Below are 26,338 nucleotides of genomic sequence, written 5' to 3'. Positions count from 1 at the left end.
TAGTGATGCTCCATTTTGATTACTGCGGTTCTCTGTTGACAAATATAAGTCTGTCAATTTAACTGAAAGACTACAACGTGTTCATAATGTGGGTCTCCGCTTCATCTGCAATATTCGTAGATTTGACCATATAAGCCATCTTTTGAAGTTATTTTATGGGTACGGCTAAAAGAGCGAAGAACAGCACATTCTATATCTGTTCTATTTAGCGTATTACTCACTTCTACTCCAAAATATCTGAGAACTCACTTTGAACATCTCACAACGTTACGGAATCAACATCAGGCTTTATTATCCATTCCTCATACCGTACCTCTTTCTATTCCTCCTCTTTCACGGTGTTAATTTATCGCCTATGGAACTCCTTACCTCGTCATGCCAGGGATTGCCGAACAGTTAATCAATTTAAATTAAGAATTAGAGGAGTAGTGGGTACAGTGAGAGATAAAATATTAAGACATGTGTATGCAAGTGATAATTCAAGTATTTTTAAAATCAAGTGCAACAGAAATAGACATTAAAACATGGAGTATAATAATACATAAACAAAAGTGTTAATAGATGAAGGACATAATATACAATACGTGTTTGTCAAAAAAATGCAAATGTCTCACTGTTCCCGTTCAGGAGGGTACAGTGAGACATCACAGTGTCTATTAACGGACATTGAAATAATTTACATTTATTAAAAAAAAAAACAAACAAAAACTTGCTGTCTCTTTATCTTGACATGATCTGTAGGCTTATTTAGAATCATTTTGATGTCTGACTTCGAAACCATTGAAACATCTGGAACATATGGATAAGTGAATTTTCCATGACATTTCAAACTTTTGCAAAAAAATTAAATGAATTTTTGGTGATAACAAAGCTTATAATTATAAGAATTTAATGTAAATCTTTATTATTTTTAACATTTTCTTACATTTTGTGAATAATTTTTTATGAAACCATTAAAATGTAATGTATCCATTATTTTAAGCTACAGTTCCTAAATTGGTTACTAGTATCTTCATTTTCAATGTTAGTTACTGGTAAATGTAATATAATTACAGTTTGTTTTTGCAAATCATTGGTACATGGGGACAGTGAGACGTCTCAATGTACCCTTCAATGGCATGTCTCACTGTTCCCTTTACGCATAGTTAATTCAAAAATGATGCCATCACTTCAAAATTAAAACAAGAAAGACGAAACTTTGCCAAACATATTCTCAAATACCATAGTATTAGGTAACAAGCCATTCATATTTATATCTCATTTGTATATCCAATATAACCTTCATTAAACACAAGCGAAAATTTTACTTCTAGAGTGAAAAATTACGAATTATTTTTTCATCACTCACCTTTATAACTAGAATCAAATCGAGTATGAAAATACTGTTACTTTACTCACGCAACATACAACTCCACTGTTACCAACATCTCAACATCAAAATTTACCATCTAATAAACAATGTCTTACTGTTCTCCCTGTCTTACTGTACCCACTTCTCCCCTACACACTTTTACATGGAAATGATGTGAATGTTAGCCGAATTTTTTAGGTTATTCTGTGTTTGTATAAATTGTCATTTAGGCCTATTATAAAGTAGAATTAGAGTATGAATTGTAAATTACTTAATTACGTATCACGTTCAATCAATATTTCATCATATGTAAGCTCGTTAATGTGCACGATAATGATTTTTATATTTAAGTACTACTATCAATGTAGGCTATATTTCACTTCTAGTAGTGTGAAAGAGAAGGCCTCATGGCCTAAACTCTACCGGAATAATTAAATAAATAAATATTCCCGAGTCATATTTTTCGGACGCTATGCTTCAGTGAAAGGCGACTAAACCAATTTGCATTGCCAATAATGGGATTCTTTGAGATATGTGGTGGAAAAACAAAGAAGAAGTCTGATTGCTATTTCAGGTAAATTTGGATAGGGAATATTTCCATTACAAAGTATTTATTCGTGAAAAAATGCTTAGAAAAGTAAAATGACAAATTCCAGGAGAATATCTCGCGGCCCAGTGTAAATGACGCCACAGCTCGGCGGTTGAGAAACACTGGTCTATACAAGTACTATATTGCAACATACAATTAAAATGCCTAAGGGAGGTAAACCATAAACAAACGATCAATTATTACTGAATCAATTCTCAACATGCCTCTGGCATAACATTACCCTGGGGAAACTGCCCTGGTCTCTCCAATGGGAAATACGGGCTCGGTATATGATTCTGAAAGTTTATAAACACGACGGATCATATAAATGAAAAATTAAGTTAACATACGGGCCATGCGACCTTTAGATTAAGGTTATATGGACAGGGAATATGTAGGCCTACGTAATACATGATTATGAATTTTTTTGTGATGACGGAAAATAACACCGTAGGGCAAATCTAAACAGCAATACCGAAATATGAAATCGTCTCTCTTTGCTTTCCCTTTCTCTCTCTTTTCTCTTTCCCCCATCCCTCTCCCTCTATCTCTCAATCTGTTTTCAGCTTCGACGGGTCATATATGAAACTCCTACCATGTGTTTGTAAATACGTTGCAATTTGGATACTTTTGATGATATGATGAATTGCTCGGTATGGCACAGTTGCGCCCCGCGGTCAATCGGGAGGCCTAGGCATGGCATAGTTGCGCTCCGAAGAAATCAGGTAGTAGAATGGACATGGCATAGTTGCGCCCCGATGAAATGAGGTAGTAGAATGGACATGGCATAGTTGCGCCCCGAAGAAATCAGCTAGCAGAATGGATATGGCATAGTTGCGCCCCGATGGACATAGTACACAAAATAAATAAATGACTTAAAAATATTATATGGTAGCTGCATTGAAATCAGGTAGGCCTAGCATATGATCAATTTTTCTATTTAAAATAACACATTTTTTATCCATCACACACAATAAATGAACTGCATTTTTTGTTTGTACACCGATATCTTAACCCTACGGTACAGGGTTTCGAAAATTGAAACTTGGAACCATTGTGAATTGTTAGCTCTTTATCCTTTTCACTAAACTTAACATTCATTTTAAATTAACCTCCTATACGCCACAGACGGTGTGAAAATCTCTAATAAAATGTCAAGACTGCTAAGGCCCCATATTCCAACCGCTCACTTATTTGAATATGTCAGTAAAGTACTGTCAACTTCACGGTGTTCATTTTTACGGTAGGCTATCGATAATCACTGCATGGACAGTAGAAAAACAGTTAATAAAGTACTGCCAACTTCATGATGTTCATTTTTACAGTAGGCTATCGATAATCGCTGCATAAACAGTAGAAAAACAGTTAATAAAGTACTGCCAACTTCATGGTGTTCATTTTAATAGCCTAAATATTAAATCGAATAAGAAATCAATAAGGTTGGTTGATTACGAGGCTCGAGTTTCGTAGCGTCTTTTTCTCTATCTATTTTTTCGGGGCGCAACTATGCCCACAAAATAGGAACCCTTTTTTATCTGCTGCATCTTACCTGACCGTGGGGCGCAACTATGCCCTGCCTGAATTGCTAAAATATTTACAAGGAAAATAGGAGTACTCCGAGAAAACCTATTCGAAAAGCTCTTCCGCTCTAACTCGCTACGATCTGAACTAGGACATTCTGTACCGAAAGTCGATACTCCAGCCGTTGAGCGGCCGATCCACTGTTACTTTCGACAAAATAAATAATAATAAAATTTGGAGGCACATTGGTTTTATTTAAACGTCCTTTCAAATGATACGAAAAGATACATTTCAGACGAATTAAAAATATCTCCTGACAAGAGCAGTAAATGTCAATCTAAGCAAAGAAGTCGGAAGAAGAATTTATTAATCCCAAACACCGGATGAGAGAGGGTCCATAGGATTAGTTATGTGTGCATTATCAGCACTTGTCTCCAGATCGCATTACACTGTGGAGCCACCGGAAACACCGGTGAAGAACGGGTAGCATACAAAGTAGTGTTTATGCACAGTGGCTTATAGTTCAAACACGCATGTTGATAGTGTGTCAAGTTGTGTCACGTGCACGGTACACAGATTCAATACAAGTGCTCCGAGCGAAAGAGGACTAAGAACCACAATTTGGCGTCAAACCACAGAATTAGAAGCAGGTATGCATTTGCATAAATGTGTATAAGTATAAAGTTATTCTACATGATATATGAATTTAAAAATTAAACAAAAAAGTAAGACTGCAGTGTTTTAATATGAATCTACATAAATAAACACAATTTCAAGAAAGTATTATTATTTTCTTTTCTTTCCAAAACGTGTTTCACATAATTATCGTAACAATTCGTCAATAGTACATTATGCAACGAGCCTATAATGGTAGTAATTACGACGCGAGTATGTTTGTTTATGAAACGAGCGCAAGCGAGTTTCATAATTTTCATACGAGCGTCTTAATTACCATTATAGGCAAGTTTCATATGAATTTTTATGCACGACCATATTTCTAACTTGAAATTATTCGGAAGTATTCATGTTATGGTTACGTAAGTGAGGAGTGGAACTGATCTGAATTGTGAGATGTGCGCAGACGCGAAAGTATTGATATTTTCCGAAACACGAATGTCATTGACCTTGATATAATCTAGAGAATTACATGAACATTAGGCTTGATATAACCTGGAAATTGATTTAGAAAAATGAGATGACAAATTGAATTTATTTGAATATTATGTACAATTAACGCTAATTATTATAGTAACAGAACATAACCTTCTGCGACAGTATTGGATTTCCAGCTTCCGTGACTTTTCGCTAATTGTCTTTCGATTACATATCCGAGAATAATCTATACTTGCGGTTTCATAATGGTACAATGGTGAATTTTCATTGGCTGAACAACTGAATTATAATGAATAGGTGTACTTTAATGAGGTGCATTAAAAGGCTACTACCAGGTGTATAATTAGCCTACTACATTTCGGCATGGTCGAGCATAAAGATTTTTTTTTTAATTTACACTGCTGCTCAATCTGTAACGTTTTTGTCTCGTTAAATTGAAACAATTTTTGTGAGAATATGACACAAGACTGCGTAAGATACAATCAATTACTTATATTTAAATCTAATTTTTTCGTAACATTACCATTCATTACACGACACAAATCTTCATTATTCTTCTTCACTACGGTCCTCTCGGTATAATCTTGGCCTCCCTAATGACAACTTTCCAATCAAATCGATCCTCCACTTCTTAACCCCAATTTTCTTTATGTCATTTTGGACATCATCAAACCAGCGCGGTTTACGTCTTCCAACTTTTTTCCCTGATTCAATTATTTTAGCGTCCGAAGAAGATTTTGGTGTTCTATCTTCCTTCATCCTGACCACATGTCCCAGCCATTCTAGTCTGTTTTGTTTAATGCCAGTAATGATATATGTATCTGTGTATACAGGGTGATTCACGAGGATTTACCGCCACTTACGGAGCTTATTTCTGAAGACATTCTGAACAAAAAAAGTCATATAAACGTGTGTACTAATCTCAATACTTTCAGAGTCACACCAATTTGAAGTTGTTAGTAAAATATCTTTTTTCTTTAGTTTTAAGCAGTGGCGGCTCGTGATAAAATATTATGTGTGTTTATAATTTTTGTGTTCCAAAATCGAAGAGAATTTGAAATCGTGCGTTTTTAGCCTAATATGAAATGTCATGATTCCAATGTTTCACTGTCGAAAAAACCGTATATAAATTCAAAACAACATATAATAATAATAATAATAATAATAATAATAATAATAATAATAATAATAATAATAATGAAACCTAGAATTTTTCCTGGTAAGCCAGTTTACCCAGTTCTTTACTCTTCAAAATTAGCCTACTTGAACAGAGTTCATTGTTTACGTTTGTTAAAAATTAATACATAACACAATTTACAAAAGCATGTGTTCAGTAATATATTTTGATTCACAACACACTGATACACTATAGCCTATACCAGTACTGTAATCCCATTCGCATAGATTGATAACTATAAATGCATGCCAGTAAATATTATTCTTAAATAATATACACCACCATACAGATATTTAAATTCATACCACCATCACTTTCAGCCAGCGTGTTTTTGAAAGCCAAACTATGTTACATGCCGACACTAAAGTATAGTAATTCACAAACTACACTCTCGTAGCAGCACTGTATACACATCCACATAAAGTAAACGTTCCGACAGTGAGATGCTGACACCTACAGGCTAAAATACAGAATAATTAAATTTCCTCCTCGAGATATAGCACGTAAACGATAGGCATCGATGCACCTGACATCTGTAGGATAGATTCACTGTTCACTTAATGCTTTATGTGTTTGACGAGTCATAAGCGGCCAGGGAAAGACAATTTTCTCCCGCGCATGCGTGAAATTTCTGTAACCTTCTTAAAAAGAGCACGGCTTGTACGTGAACGGATATTGCCAAGTTTACATAAGAAGTTTATGCAAGATGCGGGAAGTTTAAAATTAAATAATGAAACTAGTCGTGCACTAATGGAAACAAGGTGTTCACGTGATCTTGTGAGCACCGCCATTGATTTTAAGGGTAAAAGAATATTACAAGTAGAGAAAGAAGTATCATTTCTTTAACTGGCTAGTGTTCTGAAGCTAAAAGTGTATTGTTAATTGCGTTGTACAGATTTTATTTTTCAATTTTTAACTAAACATTACATTATTCTTACGTACTTATCACAAAAATTGTTACAAATCATACGACTTCAGAAACTTGATTCTTTACAGTTTAATTATGCATCCTAATGTACAGTCTTGAAGAATTTACAAGAGTGGCGTGATTTGTAACAATTGTGATAAATGCTTAAGAAAAATGTAATTTTGTAGTTGAAAATCGAAGAAAAAAAATTCTGTACGAAGAAGCTATGGAATTCATAACAGCGCATACTGCTCATGGTTCAATGCACTGTCAGCGAAACATGTTTCCAGGATGAATAATTTCACGATTTGGAGACATTGCCTGGCCGCCAAGATCTCCTGACCTGACTGCAGCTGATTACTTCCTATGGGGTTATCTCAAAAGTAGGGTGTATCGCAACAAGCCTCGCACAATCATACAGATTAAACAAAACATAAGGAACGAAATTAGTGCCATCGAACCTGTTTCATTGGGGTGAGTTATGCAGAACTTTCATAGCAGATTGCAGGAATGTATTCGCTGCCGTGGAGGCGACTTACGAAATGTAGTTTTTAAAAAGTAATCAGACATTTATAAACTGCATTGTACTAGATTACTTCCAGTGTATGTGTTTTCTTTTAATTCGTCCTGAGTGTCCCGGGTTCTAAAAACCGTCATATCCCACTATCGCGCCCTATATAAGCTATCATAATTACATTTGAACCACCAGTTTTGTAAACAATACAATAATCAGAAAAGCTTCAAAAAGGTTCGAGTCCAAATGCGGAATAAAGAGAATAAAGCATTTCATGTATGGTAACTACTTTGCTGTGGGCCAGAGAGCTAGGCAGTGAAGTGAAGGTCCACTAGTTCTATTAGACGTCAGACTTCAAACGATATGTCACTGGAGGGAGGGAAGTAAAACAGCAGAAGTTCTTCCGTTGTCACCCCCACAGAGAGAACAGTCGTTAGCCTGTACGTTAATCATAACCCCGAGGCTGTTAAAGAGGCCTGACACAGCTGTCAGAAACGGATGTCTATATCTAAGCTGCAGGAGTACTGTTCGTCATTCTGAACATTTGAATTTGTATTTGTGTTAAATTCACTTCTTGCATATTATAACTATGTGTGATAATTAATTAAATTTCGCATGAACTAAATACTAATAATGCTTCATACTAATACACTACCCTGGATGTGATGCAATCACGTAGGTCCCAAATACAACCTGCCAATGTAAGCAACGAAGGGGACACAATAGAAATAGTGGGAGAATTCGTATATCTGAAAATTCACAAAAATGGGAAGGATTGGCATGAGAATTAAAGACGGATAAATTTAGCTAATAAAACCTACTTCTCACTTTCACCATTATTCAAATTCAAAAACGTACGCCAGGTCATCAAAACCAAAATATACAAAACAATAATACAGGCCTGCGATGAAAAAAAAAAGTTGTCCTTTATGTATTTTTATGTGTTGAAGCCAGAAATAACATCAAAAATGGCACATCACGCACAATTTTTACACAAAACTGTATTTTGTTTTACAGTGTTAATACAGGGTAGGCAAAATAAAACTGGCCCGGAAAATCTGTAACATTTATATATATATATATATATATATATATATATATATATATATATACAGGGTGTCCGGGACACAATTTACCAATAAGAAAGTTTAATAACTCACCAAATAATTGATGGATGAAAATGCTGTTTGCGGGAATTGACAAAGGGACTTCCAAAGTTTCGAATGACCACTAATAAACTTCTATGTGTGCACCTCTTGTAACACGACAGATGTCCAAAGTACGGTACAATCACAGTTTCATGTGTAAGTCCGTACCAAACATTAATCTTAGGGCTGTCTCTTTCCAATTCCCTCACTACATGCGGATTTTCTGATCCCCAGATGCGACAATTATGCCTGTTGACGATCCCACAGACATGGAAGGTGGACTCATCACTAAACACGACCTTCTGCAGATATCCATTTTCAATATCAATTTTCAACAGCATGTCACTAGCGAAATCATATCGTGCAGGCAAGTCGTTTGGTTTCAACTTTTGAACCAATTGAATCTTGTATGCATGCAGACGTAACCTCTTGTGCAGAACACCGTGGATAGTTGACTTTGGAATTGCAAGTTCCCTGCTGGCACGGCGAACAGACTTACATACACGGGCTCCGTTGGAATTCTGTCGACTTGCGCTTCTGTCATTTTCTTCCCGCGTGGTGTTTTCTCTACAAGAGAACCGGTCTCAAGAAGCTTTCTATGCCAAGTTGTTATTGTGTGCCTATCTGGTGGTTGCTTCTCAGGCCACTGTTGTCTAAATCTTCTCTCCACTATCTTCGGATACTTGAATTCGGCAAGCCAATAGCAGCATTGAACTTTTTGTTGCACTGTGAACGCCATTTTAATTACAGCTATGTCAACAACAATGACTAAATGTTGCCAACATCAAACATAAAACTTAAAATGTCCCTCTTTCATTTTTCGCAAATTTCATTTTCCTATCTCCATTATTACGCGAGTTATTAAACTTTCTTATTGGTAAATTTTGTCCCGGACACAGTGTGTGTATATATATATATATATATATATATATATATATATATATATATATATATATATATAAGATATATATAAGATTGTTTAAGACTGACCTTTGTTACTGAATATCACAGAAGATGCTGGAAATGACCACGGTTTACTGCACTGTCAGAATCATTTCCGCGTCAGTCTTATACATATAAATTCATATATTTCATATTTATTTTCCGCGGGCCAATCTTATTTTGCCCACCCCGTATAAGCCTACTAGTAATTTTGCCGCATCCATAACCCAGTGCTCTAATATAAAATTTTGTATTAACTTGTTGATGAGCATAAGAAACTTAATATAGAAAGCTGTTTGATGTGGAACGTGGAAGTCCCGAAGAGTTTACCAGTTTGAACTCTATGATTTAAAAAGATATTTAGGATTATGTAAGCAAAAAGCTGAGTTCTTAGGCTTCAGATTAAAATAAATAAATTTGCTGACACCAGGAACATTTTTCATTGGTATGGGAGTAGAGAACATGAATTTACTCCCTACTTTTCATAAGAGGGTGCCTTAGTATACTGCAGTGATATTCCTGGTTTAATGTTCAATACGAAGTGGATGAATCGAGACTTTCATCTATTCCTCCAAAAGAAGTCTGAAGGCAGTGATCAGTGCTTTTGCACAATGGCAAAAAGTGTGCTTCATTACCTGTTGGTAATCCTGTATACCTTAAAGAAACTTACGAGAGTCTTGAACTTGTTCTTAAAAAGATAAAATAAACTTTATAATTGGATGACCTGTGAAAATCTGAGAGATTTGTGCATACGTCTTGATCAGCAGGTTGGATATACTACGTGTCCATACTCTCTCTGTGAATGGAACAGCAGAGCAAGAAGCAGTCTTTGAGTACAAAAACACTGGCACAAAGAACATTTCTTGAACCTCACATAAGAGGAAAAGCAACTTCACACCATGAAGAGAAAAAGGCGATATAAAGCATTTGGCTAAATGCGAATTGTTTATTATAATAGGTTTTGTAAAATGTATCTTTAATATTTGCCACAGGACATGTTTCACTTCACCACTTTCCTATATTAAATTCAATAACGCTACATTCACATTGCTAAAAGTGTCAAATGCATGTTGCGAAAAAATGGTACGTGATAGAGAAAATCTGAGCTCAGTTTTGGATTCAGCACCCCGAGGAACTATGAATGTAGGTAGTATAAATTTTTAGAAAATTTTTTATGACCCTTAATTTTACAGGTCTGTGTAATTGGAGCTATGTTGTGCTATAGGTATTAGAGCAAGGCTACATATTCAACAAGAAAAAAGAATTGGCCGTTAACTCATTTGAAAGAAAGATTCTAAAGCGAATTTGGGGACCAATAAAAGAAAAATTTCACAAAGAATCAGCAATCTTTGTAGCGATTAAACTAAGTAGGCTAGACTACAGTGGGCCGAACACATCCAACAAATGGAAAATGAACGTAGCCTAATTCAAAGAAGTCCACACCTGTGGAGTAACGGTCAGCGCGTCTGGCCGCGAAACCAGGTGGCTCGGATTCGAATCACGGTCAGGGCAAGTTACCTGGTTGAGGTTTTTTCCGGGGTTTTCCCTCAACCCTATACGAGCAAATGCTGGGTAACTTTCGGTGCTGGACCCCGGACTCATTTCACCGGCATTATCACCTTCATTTCATTCAGACGCTAAATAACCTAGATGTTGATAAAGCGTCGTAAAATAACCCAATAAAATAAAATTCAAAGAAACTGCTATACAGCACAATTGGCGGCAAGAGACGTGTAGACAAACCAAGAAGTAGGTCGATTGATGCAGTCGAGGAGGATACAAAGAAGATTCTTGGCATAATGAACTGGAAAAGGGTAACACAAGATAGAGAAGAATGGGAAGGCTTGATGAAGCAGGTCAGGACCCGACATCGGGCTGTCGCGCTATAGAAGAAGAATACCCTGAACGAAGTTCTCCGACCCTCTCCAATACTGGCGTCAAATGAATTAGACATGTTCAAGTTACGCGTAATATTTCTCGAGAAGAGTTTGCTGCTGCTACTATCAATAATAATAATAATAATAATAATAATAATAATAATAATAATAATAATAATAATAATAATAATAATAATAACAATAATGTGCAAATTATATTTTTACTGTCCAATTGAAAGTCATGCAGAAGCATTTTTATACATGTTTTGAACGTCCGTAGTGACGAATATGCAAAGTTAACCGTGCATATTTTTGCATATTTGAGGTGTTTTGCATATTATAAACTATTGTGCATATATTGTGGCATATTTTTAGAATTTTGTTACATAAACCCTCAAAATTTGCATATGTTATTATAAAGAGAAATAAGATTCAGAATTGTTAGGTTGTCGGCACATAATATGTTTTGGTTGACTGTACTCGATGACTGAAAATTCCTTGCATATGGAAGATAGCTGTGGAAAAGCCAAAACAACCACTCCCTACTTTTGTTCCAGTTGTCTTTGAGTTGGGAATTAAAGACAGTGAACTACTGCGCAAAAAAGAAGCATTCTCAAAACATCCCTACCTACCTGACCCTGACAACCCCTACCCACCCTTTCTCTGTTCATTTATTCTCAATTAGCCCCAGCAGCCCGAGTTTCAAGTGCGTGATTTTGTTGTATTTTGTATGCGGAGTTTTGTTAGTGCGCTCGTACGCGATATCGGGTACAAAATTATTGAAAGTAGTATAGGCCCTAGCAAAACACATTTCTCACACACAAGGGCCCATTGGTGAGACTTTCAAGATAAAAGTAGGCATGATGCTATAAAAAACCCACGGTTGCAGCAATGTGCTCAAAGTAAAGAAGGTCTTGTGCCAAGAAAGTGTGGCTTGAACCTTATCTTACAAACTCACAATTATTACACTAAAAATTTTTCCTAGTAACCTAATGGCATGTTGAATATCACTTTCAGCATTCAAAAATATCCTTGTAGATAAAAAAAAAATGACAAGAAACAACCTTGAAAAGTTGTTGGCTGTTTTTTGCAGCCAGAAAAAGTAAGGTAAACAACGGAATAAAGTGCACATATTGTACCTAAATAGTAATAATAATAATAATAATAATAATAATAATAATAATAATAATAATAATAATAATAATCCGTGGAGCTACAGCCCTTGAAGGTCCTAGACCGATCAGCCGGCTGCTGGCCTCACGTTCACATGCCGAAGCAGAGGTGGACGATCATCCAACTGGAATGGAGGTATTGTGTGGTTAGCACGATGATTTCCCCAGCCGTTATAGCCGGATTTCGCAACCGGATTTCGTTAACTCCCCAAGTGCATCATGATGCTGGGTGGGTACCGGTCTCATACACTGGCCGAAATTTCATGAGAAAATGTCTTCCCAATGAGGACTCGAACCAGCGCGCATTCCGTAACGCGAGTCCTAGACAGGATGCCTTAGACCACGACGCCACGGCGCGGGACCATATTGAACCTTAACCCGTAATTGGTGAGGTGGTGGCTATGAGTGCCCCAGCCATTGTAAGAAAATAAGCCTGCGCCAGTCGGATGTGCGGAGATATATTTTTTTTCATTGCTTATTATGCTGCCTGCTTCCCTAATTTTGAAGAAAACCTAGTTAAAACAAATAGAAGCACTTGATTATATAAATTAAAAATTCAGTTTGATTATCTGAGTGCTACGATACAAGTTTCTAAGTTGGGGCAAGTGCAATCCCCATCTCACCAGTTACGTGACTAGAAAAATACCTCTCCACTTACGGGTTAATGTCATAAAAAAAACATAAGTATACCTATGTGATACATCATTCACATTTTGTTTTTCAGAAAGATAGCAAACTCTACAAAATCTTTGATTCCGCATGTTTTTGCATATGTCTTGCTTTATTATATTATACATATTTCAGACTTGGTGCATATAAATCATGACAATAATAATAATAATAATAATAATAATAATGATAATAATAATAATAATAATAATAATAATAATAATAATAATAGGAGAAAAGTTTTTCGGGTTATCAGGCCGTGGTCCGTTGGTTGTGTGACCAAACATTTCGTTCACCGCAGCAGTGAATAATAATAATAATGATAATAATAATAATAATAATAATAATAATAATAATAATAATAATATTTTACTACTTAATTAACTTATTATTCCCAGAACGTGAATTTTACCAGCAATCGAAAGGTATTGGGAATAAACCTGAATAAGGAACAAAAAAAAGTTTCCTTCCCAGGCAGGATTCGAACCACGAAAGTCTTAGTTACCAGTCTATCGTGCTCTGGAGTGAACAAGGCTCTGAAATCAGCTTAAATTTAAATTTTTGCCCCTACTGTACATTTTTGCGTCGATTAGACTAGTTAATCTTATGTAATTCGTGAGATATTTTCAAGCACTATTTTTAAGAAATTTTCAATTTATTTATTTATTTATTTATTATGTTGCTAATAATTGTAACATAAAATATAATATATACAGAAAAACTTTAGCTCGCCCCTGAAAGAGTAGAACTCGTGCTCAGGGGCGGATTCCTGAATTGAAATTAATAATTATACAATACAATGTGTCTTATGTCTACTGTGCAATTACAGTATATAAATTTTAATTTACAATTTTTCAATTTTTATAAAATCCTTACATAACTTTTTAAATTTAATACTAGAACTATTAGAATTGACAAGATTAGGATATTTAAATATAAATTTGTTATACTGTATATTCTTGGGCCTAAATTACTATTACGATTAAATGCTGTAACAGTGTTGTATTTTGGTTCAAACAATCTTAAAGAATTCATATCTTTTGTTTCATAACTATGAGAGTACAATTCAAAATTATTTCGATTTTTATGTATGAATTTTATTAATACAATATAATAAATTTGTCTTACGTTAAGTACATTAAAGTCTAGAAACAAATTTTGAGATGGAAAATCAATAGATTTATGAAGACATATTTTAATTAAAGGCGTAATCCCCTGCGCGATAATTAAAAAAAAAAATATATGTTTCAATCATACTAATTGAAAATTTGCATAAATAAATAGCCTACGTTTCGTAGAGTGTGCAGTCGTAGAAACTGTTCAATTTCTATTTCGGACCAGAAATAGGAGGAGAAATACGGTGAAATAAGGGCCTACACGATAAGCGCTTCTGGTTAGGAAATACAGTTTTACCGATACATTGTACTATGTATATTATATACAATTGAAATGCATATTATTACACTTTCCTATGTCAAAATTGCCATTCCCATTAAACAGTGCCAATAACATCATTGCATGTACTCTCTCTCTCTCTCTCTCTCTCTCTCTCTTGATTTTTTATTAATGTTTTGAGCTATAATGCTGTAACCTAGAGACGGCATCTGATTACTCGAAGGTCTGGTGTGTGACAATAGCGTTAGAGGGGTGTAGGGTGAATAGGGTTGCCATGGAAACACTCCAAACAAGACGTTGCCAAACTTGTTGCTTATATTATGAGTCCAGGCGCTGTGTTGGGCGATAACACTTGAAGCAAGAGGACTATTATTTCTTTTAGTGCGTACAATCTTTTATTATTTCCACACCTGGGTACGGTCTTTTAATAACTATACGAACTATAACACGTTTGAATGAATTCAAAGACAGGGAACCTGGCGAGGGCGGGTTCTCAGTAGGATACGAAGTAAAGAGACATGAATTGTTATGCCGGTACAAGTAAGACTTCACACTTGAAAACTTGTATTTTCAGATATTTCGATTTATTCCTTAGGACTTTATCCATGACGATCGTTTCTAGTTAATCTGCGGGGCACATTATTCACATTATTCAAGTGACCGGCTTTGTAAAATTAATATCGGAATTTATAAATTTTAATAAATAGAAGGCCATGGCGTGCCAATATGAATAAATAATGAAAATAAGATTAAATTTTAGTTTAATACTAATTTTATAAACCACTTTACGGACTGAGGATCAAAAAATATTGTACAGTGGCTCAAAGTAAACTCATACAGTGAGCTAACAAACGATATACCATAATAAGTAAGAAATAGTCTTTAAACTAAACTAAATTTACATTTTATAACACTTCTCAATATGACAATTATACAATACGTATTTAAGATTTACATCTTGCAGCAATACTGGAAAAAAATAAATGGCTGGACGCAAAATGAACGTTTTCTGTCTCAAATAAAACTCGTACACACTCTGATTATAACAAAATATAATAATGTTTTACCTCAGTAGAAAGTTAAAATAGTCTACGTCTTAAATTTATTAATATTTGTTGAAAATCCTTCGTTATTGATAACTTCTTGCGATCTTCTTGGGACAGATTTTACCAAATTTTCGCAATAAGAGTCGATCTGGTTGGCGAGTTGGTATAGCGCTGGCCTTCTATGCCCAAGGTTGTGGGTTCGATCCCGGGCCAGTTCGATGGCATTTAAGTCTGCTTAAATGCGACAGGCTCATGTCAGTAGATTTACTGGCATGTAAAAGAACTCCTGCGGGACAAAATTCCGGCACATCCGGCGACGCTGATAATATAACCTCTGCAGTTGCGAGCGTCGTTAAATAAAACATAACTTTTTTTTTCACAATAAGATGCAGGAATCTTCGATCATTCTTTTAATATGGCTTCCTTCAACTCATGTTTGTTTTTTATGGAGTTCTGCTATATTTTAACTTTTAATTCAGACCATAAACAGTAAATGTTCTATTACATTTATGTCTCGTGACTAGGGTGAGGTTTCTAACACTTTGAGGCAGTTGTAAAGAAGCCAAGTGCGTTCTTTCAGAGTCTTAAATTTCGGATCATTTTCCTGATAAAATTTGAAACTGTTATTTATCCATAGTTTCTGTGTCCTGGGTTTCATATTCTTTTTTAAAATGTTTAAATATATATTCTGGTCCATGATATCCTCAATGAACTCCAAATTACCGACACCACTAGCAGCCATACACCTCCATGTCATAACTGATCCTCCACCGTGTTTCATAGAGGATCTTAGATTTTTTTTCTCGGAGTTCCGTATTCGGCTTACGCTACACATAAACCCTACCATCTGAACCAAAAAGGTTTATCTTACTCTCATAAGTGAGTAGAACCGTTTTCCAAAATTCAAAATCCTTACTTATGTGCTCCTTAGCAAACTGTACTCTTCTCCTCCTGTTGACCTCACTAATGAACGATTCCTTCCTCGTTACTCGGCCGTGGTGGTTGTTTTTTCTCAATACATTTCTAATTGTTTCAGGGTTACATTTCTTCCCTAAACACTTTTCAGTGTCTAAAGCTGGCCTGGCAAACTCATACAGTAAACAGAACAGTCGGTATATGAATACCCGTGCTACAGCAACTGTAGCGGGAGAAGCTAAGCGCTCTGAGAGCGGTTGTTACCCAGTCCTGCTCTAAAGTCAAATAGGTGCAGATAACTTTGGATTAGCCCTCACTTTGTTGAGTAACCAACGTTCATCCCTATTACTAAAGATTTTTCTGGAGTGCTTTCTTTGCTTGTTTACTACCGTTTTTCGTCCTTCAAAATGTCTTATAACATCCTGCACAGTGGAATGCGATCTTTTCACTAACCTGGAGATTTCTCTTAAAAGACTTGCCATGTTGATGTTTATGTATGATCACCTCACTTTCAGCTATAGAAATCTGCCCTTTTTGACGACCCATAATAGTCTTAATCAAGCAGTTCTCCTTCGGAGTGAAGCATGTCTACACGAGAGCAAAACTTGAGTGCAAATGAGGGATTAACATTGTGTGTACTCAATTTCATGTTGTAGTATGCCGATAATTATAGTCAAATTGTGTGTACTGTATTTGGGCTATTCCATATGAAATCGATCAGTAAAAAACCTCGCATTTTTTAATACTCTAATTTTTTCCCTATTTATACAAGGTGCTGAGGAGAGTGCATTTTCAAAAATATACTATCGGAAGTCAAACGGTTTTCGTACTATTGAGCGACAAATTTAGCGTATTTTATAAAAACAAGCCTCTTTCAGCGCTCAGAACTCTGGAACCATTTACTGTAGAACATTGAACGGGAGCTCATTTTGAAGCTGACATTTAGTAGGTTATGTTAAGAAGTAATCTTTATTTTTATTGTATACAGAGAGACAGATAATTTGATTTTACTTACTTTTAGGCTTTTTGCCCATTTGTAAAAATGTAAAAAATATTGAGAAAAAACCTTGCATTATTAAGAGGGATTCGGCAGTGTTTGCTTAGTGGCTCGGCAATAAGTTTCGAGGGTATTAAATAAATTATTTTCACACGCCTAGACTTGAACGGCGCAGTACCCCATGCACAGGCCGAGGGCTGAAGATAAGCGAGAATTGGGCGTCATTTTACTCCTGTGTTTATGAAAACCTGTGATAAAGCTAGCCCAGTCATGACTGCTAGACGACACATCACTCGTTTGTCTCCTGGCCTTGCTGTCTCGACTACCTACAGTCAGCTGGTTAGTTCATGCACGTACTATTTATTTTCTTTATTTGATATTTTCAATATTTTCTTATCAACGGTGCACCAGTAAAAAATATGTGTTTATTTGTACTTTCAATGCGGAATCTAACCATATTATTTAAAAATATTTTTTTTTCGTGGGTAAAGGCGTCTTAATGAAGAAAAATCTAAATTTATCCATTTCCATAAAAAGTAAGAAAAAGTGTTTACATGTTAATATAAACTTTAATTTCTCAGCATCAAAATAAACCATGATTTTGATCATTGGGTGAAAGAGTTTCGGAGCCACAACAATTTAAAGTTGCTATTTTTATGAAAATACGATAAATTTAAATATTTTTAATTTAAACACTATGAAGTTCTGATGTCTCAAACTTTGCACAAAGCATTGTATCACATTGTCAATGGACAGAAAAAGTTTCATTGTATTTAAAAATTGCAAGGTCAATTTTCTCTATAAGTTATTTCGGTCGACTTGAGATGGAATAGCCCATTTATTTCCTTTATAAGTGTAATGTACGAGTTTTAATTTGATCCTGGATTTCTACTGAGACAAATACATTATTTAGTTTACTTTTAATGTGTTGTTCTATTAAAGTAATGTTTTTAATATATAATCCAGAATATTGAAGGCATTAGAAAATGCAGATTTCAGTTCAGTGAATCAACATATTCATTCTTCACCGCATTGAATACTAGTTAATAGTTCACTGTGCGAGTTTCATTTTGAGTCACTGTATGTAGTAAGTACATGAAACCTTCAGCGGCCTCGTATGATGTTACGAACTCTAATTACGCCTTGACAATAAACATCAATACTCGTCCGCTAAAGATACGTTTCACGTACTAGTTACATAAATAACTATTCTGCAACATGCCAAGAAAAAAGTGTTTTTAATGCACAGTAGATAATATCATTTAAGTGTATCTTCTGAATGACAATTCATGAAAATAAACTAATAAGAAGGTAACACGATGAATATAATAGTTGCGAAATATGCATAGCATATAATGAGAAAATACGTGTATTATTTTCTTAAAACTGATCAATGTACTGTAGAAGACAGTGGAAAAGAAAGAAATGTGATTCCTACGCCAAGTAGGTGATCTGATTACAATTTCGCTTTTATGCAAGCATATTTGCAGTAGTAATATCAGCCATTCACACAAGCTAAAGATGGCATGAACAAATGATGCTGTTGATGTTGATCATTGAAGATTACTGTGATGTTTCAGGTAGACTGAAGATTACAGCATGCCCAGACGACGTGCATAACCAAATTATAGCCACTTCTCTGATTTTGAGAAGGGACGCATAATTGGCATGAGGGACATGAGAGCGTCAAACAGACTGATAGCCCAGAAAGTTGGCTGTAGTGCAATGACTGCAGAACGAATGGTGAGGAGATGGACTCAGGAGAATAATGTAGCTTGAAGACTGGGCACAGGTCCTTCCAGAGAGATCAGCAAGAGAAGATCCTCGGATTGTGCGAATGGCTCTGGCGAATGATTACAGTTGAAATCCGAGCAGCAGTTACAGTAATGCAGGCAGAGTATCGCCACGAACCATTGGAAACAGGTTGCTTCAAGCTGGGCTGATATCACGACTTTCCATGCGGTGTGCATCTTTGACGCCATATCACAAACAGCAAAAACTTGCATGATGTAGTGTAAGAGGAAACTGGACCGATGAGCGGCATTCGGTGGTGTTTAGTGATGAGTCTCGCTTTTGTCTTGGGCTGTCATATCGACGGCGGCATATCCGTAGAAGAATGGTGAGAGGGCAAATTCACCTCTGATTTTTTTAGTCTTACGGTGCATCTACTTACACAGTTCAACTTTCCTTTCAACTTTACACAGTCAAGCAATGCATGCAAGATTATATATGTGTGTGTGTGTGTATATATATATATATATATATATATATATATATATATATATATATAAAAGTAGTGAAGACGACGTTCAAAACGGCGGACCATATAGACACAAAATCTTCATGCATCTTCACTGAAAGTGCGTTTTAAACTTGATTCTTTCAATGTTCTTCCCAGATTGCATGGGTACACGCATGAAAAATTGAATCGTGTAGATGCAGCTATACTTCTCCAACCCCTGGGATTATGGTGTGGGTAATTATTGCATATGACACCAGGACTGATTTGGTTGTTGTCCATGGAACAGCGACTGCCCGCCAGTATGTGGACAGAGGGTAAACCCTCGTCATATCCTTTATGATCATCATACCAAATGGCATGTTCCAGCATGATAATGCAAGAGTACATACTGAAAAGTCTTAATTAAGGATTATAAGAATCCCAGATGGCCTGCCCGTTCCCCTGATTTGTCTCCCATTGAGCATGTTTGGGATGCCATGGAAGATGTTTGTTGTCATACCAGTCTCCAGCCACAAATCTTCGAGAACTGACACAACATGTGCTTCAGACATGGAGAGAAGTTCCTTAAAACGACATTCGAAGACTTCTCGATTCAATTCCATCAAGAATACGAGTGTATCCGTGCTCGAGGTGGTCACATCTCTTACTAAAATGGGATAGCTCATTTCTGAAAGGGACGAACTTTCAATCATTTAACATGTGTTCTCTGATCATCTGCACAAAATTTGGCATACAGTATGTACGAGAAGTGCATCACGTTGTGTAACTTCAATGTACGGTTATCTCACTGCCAACAATTATTTAAAAATATTAAAATTAGCAGATTTGTCTGCGTTTGTCAAATTCGCATTATCATGCTTACAGAAAGACACTTTTCTGTGCCAATAATTTATTTTATGGAATTTTGGGGGGAGAGGAGAAGTGTAGTGTATAAACAGCACAGCTGCCTAATGCAGACGGCATTGGTGATACCTCGAGGCGAGATGGGTCTGAGGATGCGCTATGGGATATTGACATTCGATGTACCGTTGAGGAAAACCTCGAGAAGAAAAAAGACTCCTGCTCCTGATTTCTAGACAACGTTATTTGCCTCTTGGGGATGTTTCTTTTTAAATTAGCTACAGAATATTCGGAGACAATAAGATGATTTGACGAAAAGAGGGCAATTATGAAATGCCAATGCTATACACAATAGTAAATAGGTCTATTTATTCCAGAAACTTACATAAATCAAATCCCATTACTTTTATTGAAAACCGAAGGAAACTGATTGTATTGCGACTGGGTTTGTCATTATTTCAAAGACACTACACGTAGGCTCAAAAATACAAACCAATATTTGGTTACAAATATTTGCCGACACTACGTTTTTATCTTACAATAACTACCACGTGTTTATTAAATGTTACAATGCAAAAAAAAAAAGCCTTGTAACATACTGGAAGTTCAATAGTGTTTCAGAATTAAGTCCTTTTCAACAACATTTTTAATCGTATACAGAAATACAAATAAAACACTTACTAGATGTAGTATTAATCAAATGTATTCCTCTCGGGCTTTTTTTAAATATAAACTAACCAAGTCCGCGCCACAACGAATGAGCAAAGTATTATTGAAGTGCGGCATCAGCAGTCAACGACAGCTGCATATGTACGACGCTATATGTATGTATAGTGTACGCTACTGTCTAGAGCTCTTATATTACTACACACTCAAAATAGAAAGGGGCTAAGACGGGTTGAGGTCTAGACCCTCTTTCTACATCTTGCCGTTGCACTGAGAAAATGAGGGTTAAAGACTGTACTAAGCGTAGCTCCCGCTCATTATGAATCAATAATATTTTATTTATGTATTTATTTACTGATTCAATGTTTTCGTGTGATTTGAATTTCCTATAGGGAATTTTATCGTTTACATCAATGAAACCAGAAAATCTATTGGTTTCTGCATGTAGGCCTACTCTATCGAAGTTCAATATTTTCTTCATTTTCCGTCAAATAATACGCCTCTTTGACTTGTTCTGTACACATAGCCTACCTATGGGCTTTTCATCAGTTTAACAGAATAAGATTCCTTACAACTATGTGGTCAACATGACACAGTCATCCACTGAGAAAGACAACACAATAAACACAACATAAAGGACACATATTTAATTCTTATGGAAAGAAAATAAATTTCTATTTTTCCCGCCGAGAATTACATTCTGATTAGTTTCAAATACATAAAGATAAATTAAAAACATTAATTATTTATTGCTTCCGCCTAAGGGATATTTATAAAACAATGTCCAAGCCCTTCCAGCGCAGCTGTTTCAAGATTTATTACGTAATAATCGATTTGAATTACACGCTAGAATTGTGACAAGTTCCGTCCGAGCTAATTTTATATATTTTTATTATTTTCAAAAATATTTAAATTTAATATATTTCAGCACGGTAACAATTGTGTTCCAATGCAACGTACTTTCACAACACAGAGAAAAATATAATAAGCCTACGACAGAGTTCAACATTCCGCTAAAAACCACCAGCTGCTGTAAACAAATTCGCAGAACTTCATTCAAAACAAATTGTTTGCTTCTGCCGATAACGAGACTGGACGTTGGAAAGTCTTCAAGTTTGCCTTATGACAACAGCAAAATAATTTCTTTATAAATATCTATGACCAAGAATGATTTTAAAATATTGTTGAACACAAAACCTGTCTTAACATTGTTACTGAATTACATAATGTTGTCAACTGTCATTGTTGCAATACCTTGAGATTTAGGAAAATTTCGTTGGTAAATATAGTAATATTACTGCATTAACAAAAAGCAGTTGTCGAAAATTTTTACTCGGTCGAAAGTTAAATTTCCACTTACTATTGAAAATCAGTAGCTTCCTCGTTGACCCTAGTCGTTTGATTGGTGATTTTGTGATTCCGCCACCGGCATCTTCTTCATCCATTTCTTGAATACTAACAAATGGAGCACACGTTTCACAAAATAGCCACACACACTACTGTCATAGACTTTATGACACAAATGTCACTTCAAATGCTTGAAAGTCAAACCAGACGCATGCATCGCGGGCCTCACTCCTCGGTTTCAACACGAAAAGACAAAATCTAACCACGTTCACTTCTGTTGTGTTGTGTTGTGTTTGTTTGAAAGGCCGTGCGTGGGTCTTCTTTCCTTAGCAACGCGACAGACAACAGCTGCAAATATAGCTTTGAAATTTTCGCTCAGATGGCAGCACGTTGCAAGATGTCATCTAGTTGTAGTTTGTTGGGCTACCAATAGGTGACGGAATATCAATTAAAATAAGTGTATTGTTTTCATTTTTGTAACCGTTTCTAATTGCTGTCATTTTTGTATTCTGTTAGGTATGATTGTGCATTTGTACATTAACTTGTCTTTTCATTGTCCAATATAAAGGAATAATGCTGAATTAAATCTTGGCTAAACTAGCGCTGAGGTACGTCCCTTCGCACTCCGCTTATGTGCCTCGCATATACGAATCTGTGACAGGTTAGGTTTGGTTAGTTTAGGTAGGCTTTTGTTATGCCTAGCATATACGATCAACTGCATCCCCCCCCCCACACAAAAAAAAGCCATCTTCGCTAAACTAGCGCTGAGGTAGTTCTCTTCGTGCTCCACTTATACACCTTGCATATAAGCTCAACTGCATCTCCATTTAAAAAGAAATCAGCTAAACTAGCGCTTCCTCGCCTTTAGCTGTCTCCTCAGTAATACCAACACAACTTTGGTGACATTACGAAAATGTCATTCTATATTTATACTGGGTGTTCATTTCAAAGTGTGTCATGACGTCACTGTTGTGAGTCAGCGATTTGAAGCGAGTTTCAGCTTTTATGTCAGAGAAGTTGCCTATTATTCAAGGCGTTCAATCTGAACTTGAGAACGTGTACGGTATAACTTGAACGTCGTAGCAACAGATGGCGGTCTGTAAAGTCTGTGTGCTACCATAACCTCTTTCGAACTGTGTTTTACGCGGGCAAGTCGTACGCAGGGTATTTGTTATCATCGATTGCGTACGGCAACATTCCACAACACAAATCAAATGCTCCGTGCCATGTTGACCGTCGAAGTTAATGTCAACAAATACGTAAGTAATCGTCTCACTTCAGTACGTGTTTTCAAACAGTTCACATTCTTGCCACTATTGGCGTTACCGTACGTATCGGTAAGTAATCTTCAGAATGAACGCCGTACTTGCTAGGCAACTTCTCTCGCATTTAGGTAATACGCCTCTGCGGAAGTGTAGGAAGATTGAATTCTCTAGGCTCATCGGATAGCCACATGACGACATACAGCGAGCCATGACACATTTTGAACTGAACACCCAGTAGTGTACACTTATGCTATGCCTTGCATATGGATTTTCAAGCGATGGGCAAAGGCTGATTATTTTTTTGTTTTGTGATGTCAGTCCTGTTGAAGTGTAATGGCGGATTTTCCCGCTCAGTGCTAGTTTCACGCAGACTGGTGCTGACGTCACTAAAAAAATCCCCGAACTCAATCGCTATTATTCGAATCTTCTCGTACATCGCCGGGATAAAGAACTTTGACATCTTCTAAGCTAACCTATCTATCCAAATCTAACCTAACTTACTCTATCCTACCCTAATATGATGCAACAAAACCTAGCATAAAGAATTCCAGTGTACACTATCGTAAAACTTTCGAAATGTCACGCTAAATTATGTTGGTAAGGCTAAAGAAACAGCTGCAAAACAAATGAAGGTGTATTAGTGAAGTATGAAAGAAACTTGTCCTACGCCAAGGCGTCGTTGTCTAAGGCATCATGCCTAGGACTCGTGTTGCGGAATGCGCGCTGGTTCGAGTCCTCATGAGGGAAGAAATTTTCTCATGAAATTTTGGCCAGTGTATGGGACCGGTGCCCACCCAGCATCATGACACACTTGGTGAGCTACGATAGGTAGCGAAATCCGGTTACGAAAACCAACTGTAACGGCTGTGGGGATCATTGTGCTAACCATACGATACCTCCATTCTGATTGGATGTTCGTCCACCTCTCTTCGGCATGCGGACAGGAGGCCAGCAGCCCGCTGGTCGGTCATGGTCCTTCATGGGCTGTCATGCCTCGGCTTATTATTTTATATAAGGAACTACTTCTGTGCTAGTTTAGCCATTTTTTTTTTGGTCCAAGGAAAATATTAGTTTTTATTCGCTGGTAAAAGAAAAATATTAATTTTAACTTCATATTTTGTAATATCTAAGCTAGCCATCTTTACTGATCTTCACTATTTTCGTCCTTTTCTTCGAGGCTCGACACGGCATGGTCATAAATGCTTGAACAGTTTGCTTAGGCTACCAGTACCTGTGTATATATATATATATATATATATATATATATATATATATATATGATTTAGTACTTTACAGTCGACAAAATATCGACAATTACTCATTAGTGGCCAGTATATATGATCATGAAATTAGAAATAGTGAACAAATTAATATTCCATATTGTAGATTACACAAGAGCAACACAAACTTTTTAATTATGGGGGTGAAATTATATAATAAGCTCCCAAGTCAATATTATAAATTACCAATCAATAGCTTCAAAACTAGATTTTACAATTGGTTATTAAATAATCCTTTTTATTCTGTTGCTGAGTTTTTCAACACAAATTTGTATGAAATTGTATTTTAATAAATAAGTTTAATTGCAATTTAGTTAGTTTCTTTTATTTAAAAGTTTCAAATTATTTCATGTTTTCATTGTATTATTTAAATTTTACTGTTTCTTTTATTAGTGTTTTTTTAAAATGTATTTATATGTTTTTCAATGTATTTTGACGAAGCCTAAAACTGTATGTCTAATGGCCAAATAAATTGAATTGAATTCTAAAATTTAGCGAAAATAAAATACCAGTAAACTAGTTTCTTCCAATGGTTTTTATACATAACAATTTATTTACCATTAACGCCACCATAAATATTTCTACATTATTTTAAATATATTACAGTTTTTCTACTCCTTTTGCACAAATACAGTACCATATCGTAACTGAACCTCCACCTGGAATGAACTTCAGAATACAATGGAAAGTTTCATTATCAATTGAAGCATTACCACATTCTAGTATATACAGTCACAAAGCTTGAGTTGTGAGCGTGCCAGTACTATTTCACACTGTCTATAATGAGGCGATATTAGCGATCCTAGTGGTTAGCAACTATCTACGTAATCATATTTACTACATATTGAGCTTCGTGACTGTATATACTAGACTGTGGCATTACTGTTATACAGAAAACTCCATTCCTGTATTCCATGTAACTTAGTGGGACACTGAGATGGCACACGTTCATTTAATTTATCTCTCTTTGTTCACTTTATTCCTGAAGTATGTATGGTGCTGGAGCTTTGAAAACTTGGAATTTTACATGTCCCCAGAGAAACAAGTCACAGGCAGGACTCGAGCTGTTTCTATGGTCCAGTTAGTGTAGTGCATGAATAATTTCAATTTCGTACAGTGGAAATGATCTTTATGTAAAATTCATTGAGTGCGGACTTCAGACAGACCGAGTGACACAGAATGGTGATGCGAAGACCAGCATGGACTCTGTTCAATGGTATCTCTCACTGCTGCTATATTTCTACATTGCGCTCCAGTCCATGGCTCCATTTTTGCAACTGAACACAGTAGAGTAGACTGAAAGATGGTGGTAGGTGCATCATCCCTCCCAAAGCCATCCAAGAGAAACCAGTGTTTCAAAATCAC

The 26,338-nt window shown here is 35.9% G+C and overlaps 1 protein-coding gene across 1 annotated transcript in view; it reads right to left on the bottom strand.

Moving 5' to 3' along the window:
- The window catches only part of LOC138712412 (SLIT-ROBO Rho GTPase-activating protein 1-like), a 595,908-nt gene extending 573,163 nt beyond the window's left edge, over positions 1-22,745 (bottom strand). The window contains exon 1 of the mRNA XM_069844187.1: positions 22,442-22,745. Within this exon, the coding sequence (XP_069700288.1) occupies positions 22,442-22,526 (85 nt within the window). The 5' untranslated portion in view covers positions 22,527-22,745. The remainder of the gene's footprint in view (positions 1-22,441) is intronic.
- Positions 22,746-26,338: the final 3,593 nt, after the last annotated feature.

This window comes from Periplaneta americana, chromosome 13 (genome assembly GCF_040183065.1).
Source record: "Periplaneta americana isolate PAMFEO1 chromosome 13, P.americana_PAMFEO1_priV1, whole genome shotgun sequence".
Classification (NCBI taxonomy): Eukaryota; Metazoa; Arthropoda; class Insecta; order Blattodea; family Blattidae; genus Periplaneta; species Periplaneta americana.
Note: the sequence above shows the minus strand (reverse complement) of the source record. Positions and strands in the feature narration are given on the sequence as shown.